Below are 3215 nucleotides of genomic sequence, written 5' to 3' on the forward strand. Positions count from 1 at the left end.
CTTATATCATAATTTTTATTTCATACTTTTTATATGCAATAACTTTTTTTTATATTCATTAACTTTTGTATTTAGTAAAAATTAATTTTTTGATATTTATTAACTTTCATAACGATAAAAATTGGTTAATATTTATTTTTAAATGATGGGTTTTGTTTTTCTTAGTTAATGATACCATTTATTACAACTTAAAGAATAAATTTGAATAAACAAACAATAATTTGTGAAATTGAGAAGAGAAAGAGAAGAAAAGATTAATTAAGTGATTTTTTAAAAAAAAATTTAAATAATAAAATTCTTAATTAAAAATAAGATATAGAGAGTAAATTTATAGATTCAAATAACTCTACCTAAAAACAAATCTACAATGTATGATATAGCCTCCAAATAATTAATAACAAATAGATGAGAATTTATAAAATTAAGAAGAAAAAAAGAAGAAAAGATTAATTAAGTATTTTTTTTAAAATATTTAAATAATAAAATTATTAATTAAAAAGAGGATATAGAGAGTAAATTTATAGAATCAAGTAACTCTACCTAACAAAATATCTACAATGTATCATCGTATTAACATAACCCACGCATGAAACTATATTATGTTTACAATATAACCTCCAATGATTAACAACAAGTATTATATTTAGGATGCGTTTGAAATGAAAGTTAGACTACTGTAACTTAAAAATTACAATAATAAAATATTTAGTAAACAATAATTACTCTAATTTGAAAATTATATCGATATAATTTTTTTTTATTTGTACAATAAAAATTTTATTATATCTTTAATAATTTTATCAAAATTATTATTTAAATTTTATATTTATTATATATTATTAACTTTTATTTCATAATTATAATTTTTTTTCAAAAACTTTAACTTTTTAACTTAAAAGTTAAAGGAACTTAATTCTAAATATAACCTTCAAATGGTTAACAACAAATAGATGTGAGTGATGTATTAAACGAAACCAAATAATTAATTTGTATCGTTTTCTAGGTTCTTCCACTTTTGAGCCACGTTGGCTAGTGATTTGGTAGAGAATCCATCTGGGCTCAAAGCATTTGCAGCAGCATCCTTTAGTACTCTCATCTTGTCCCTCAACAACTTGCCATCTTCTCCTTGAATCAATCCCCTCGCATATGTTGCTACCTCTTCTCTCCCCACTAGTCCATCTTCGTTGACTTTGACCCTCCATGCAACCTTCAAATCATCTGTGAGAAGCACAGCATTCATCTTTTGCTCTGCATACAGTGGCCACGCAATTATAGGGACACCATGCACAATGCTTTCTAGAACTGAGTTCCAGCCACAATGGCTCAAGAACCCTCCGGTGGAGCCATGGCTCAGGACTTGAATCTGAGGGGCCCAAGAGGGCACCACTAGACCCACACCTTTGGTTCTATCTAAGAACCCTTTCGGTAAATAATCAAAAGGATTTTCTTCTTTCATGCCGTGGACACCAAAGTAAGTGGCATTCGTAGCTTTCTCATCTGGGCATTTTACAACCCAGAGAAATCTTTGTCCACTCATCTCAAGTCCTAAAGCCAACTCATTTAACTGCTTTTGTGACAAAGTTCCCCCACTGCCAAAACAAACAAACAGAACTGACCCATTTGGCTGGTCATCTAACCACTTCAAACAGTCGGTTTTGTCGGATTCATTGATTGATCCGGTCAGAATCAGCGGTCCAACCGGGTAAACCGGAGGCAGCCTGAAGCTTGATTCCCTACTTTCCATTAAAGCCTTGAAAGCCCCCGGTTCCAAATCCATGAAACTATTAACCAGAATCCCAGCTGCTAAAGGGTACTGTTTGGCCAAGTGGATAATAGATTGATAAGTCTCGCTGTTTCTCTCTTGGAGACAGTCTTCCAAATCAGGACCGCAAATCGGGACACAGCCGGGCAATTGGACCGGTTCTGGCAAGTCTTTAAAGTCACAAGTAAACTTGTGATCAAGCTCAGGCAAATAAAATACCAGAGACAAGTCCATGGCTGTTGTTGAAAAGAAAACGTATATCGGAACACCGAATTCTCGAGTCACAGTGAAGGCCTCCAAGCCAAAAAGATCAACAACTAGAGCAACCAGTCGAGTTGACTGATCAGTTGTTAAGTTGTTGAGTGTCTCTCGCAGAGCAGAAAGAGAGCGAGTGAGGGTGAGCGTGATCCGAACTTCGATGCTAACGTCCTCGTGATCAGGCAAGTCGTCGAAACTCACAGGAGGAAGAAGGATGGTGGAGATGGAAGTGGGTGGCAAAGATTCAAGCACTTGTTTTCGTGGCTGCATGGGGGAGCCGTCGTGGGGGATAATGAAAGTGACGTGAAAGTTGTGTTGAAGAACGAGTCGCTTAGCTAGCTCAACTAGTGGAATAAAGTGACCCATGCCTGGTGTTGGCACCAGGGCCACGCTGATCGATTGTTTTATGTGTTGCGTGGTCTCCAACTCCATTGAGAGAGATAAAAAAAGAAAGAAATTAAGAAGACGATAATTGCGCATTGAAGATGAGAACAAAAGGCCACCGTAAATGTATAAATATTGATATGGGGCCATATCGTGCGGTCTTTGCGAGAAAAGATCAGTGGAGTTTTCATATTGATTTTGATGTACCACCCAGAAAGCAAATGATGGATGTTCTTGACTTAGTCCTGAATAGTGGTAGCACTGCAACAAAGGCATTATCATATGCCACGTACCTGCAATCAACACAAGACCTGTGTCGCCTAAAATAATCGGCTGTTTGAATAGGTCTGCAGAAGTTTATTAAGGTGTTAGCTGAAAACTTTTTGTACTTAATAGCAATTTGAAATACAAAAGGGTACGAGGGGTTAAATGAAAATTTACATACTGTAACAAATGATAAAAAAGTGACGTGGTACGGCTGTTTTAACATAACTTGACGTAGGGTTGGCAAAAATCTCTACGGGGACGGGTACTCTTGAGGATTTTTCTCATTCGGAAAAGATATGAGGATAATTTTATACCTAATTTTTTATTCGGGGAGGGGATGAAGATTATTTTTTACCCAATTTTTTATTCAGAGAGGGAACGGGGATGAGGTGGAATCCCCATCCCCTACCCATTTCCCCATTTTAATTTTTAATTTTATTTTTATTTTTAAAATTACTAATAAATAAATAAAAAAATTATAAATATTGTTAAAAATAATAAATATTAAAATAATTATATTATTAAACTTTTAAACTTAATTAAC

At 34.4% G+C, this 3215-nt stretch overlaps 1 protein-coding gene across 1 annotated transcript; it reads right to left on the bottom strand.

Moving 5' to 3' along the window:
* Nucleotides 1-982: 982 nt before the first annotated feature.
* Nucleotides 983-2554, bottom strand: LOC18052753 (hydroquinone glucosyltransferase). The gene has a single exon (XM_006446907.2). It carries the CDS (start codon nt 2552-2554, stop codon nt 983-985), a length of 1572 nt encoding a protein of 523 aa, XP_006446970.2.
* Nucleotides 2555-3215: the final 661 nt, after the last annotated feature.

The sequence above is a fragment of the Citrus clementina genome, unplaced genomic scaffold (assembly GCF_000493195.1).
Source record: "Citrus clementina cultivar Clemenules unplaced genomic scaffold, Citrus_clementina_v1.0 scaffold_2, whole genome shotgun sequence".
Lineage (NCBI taxonomy): Eukaryota > Viridiplantae > Streptophyta > Magnoliopsida > Sapindales > Rutaceae > Citrus > Citrus x clementina.

What these genes read in the sequence shown, in the direction of transcription:
- LOC18052753 (XM_006446907.2), bottom strand. Translation starts at nt 2,554, where the DNA reads ATGGCCCCATATCAATATTTATACATTTACGGTGGCCTTTTGTTCTCA.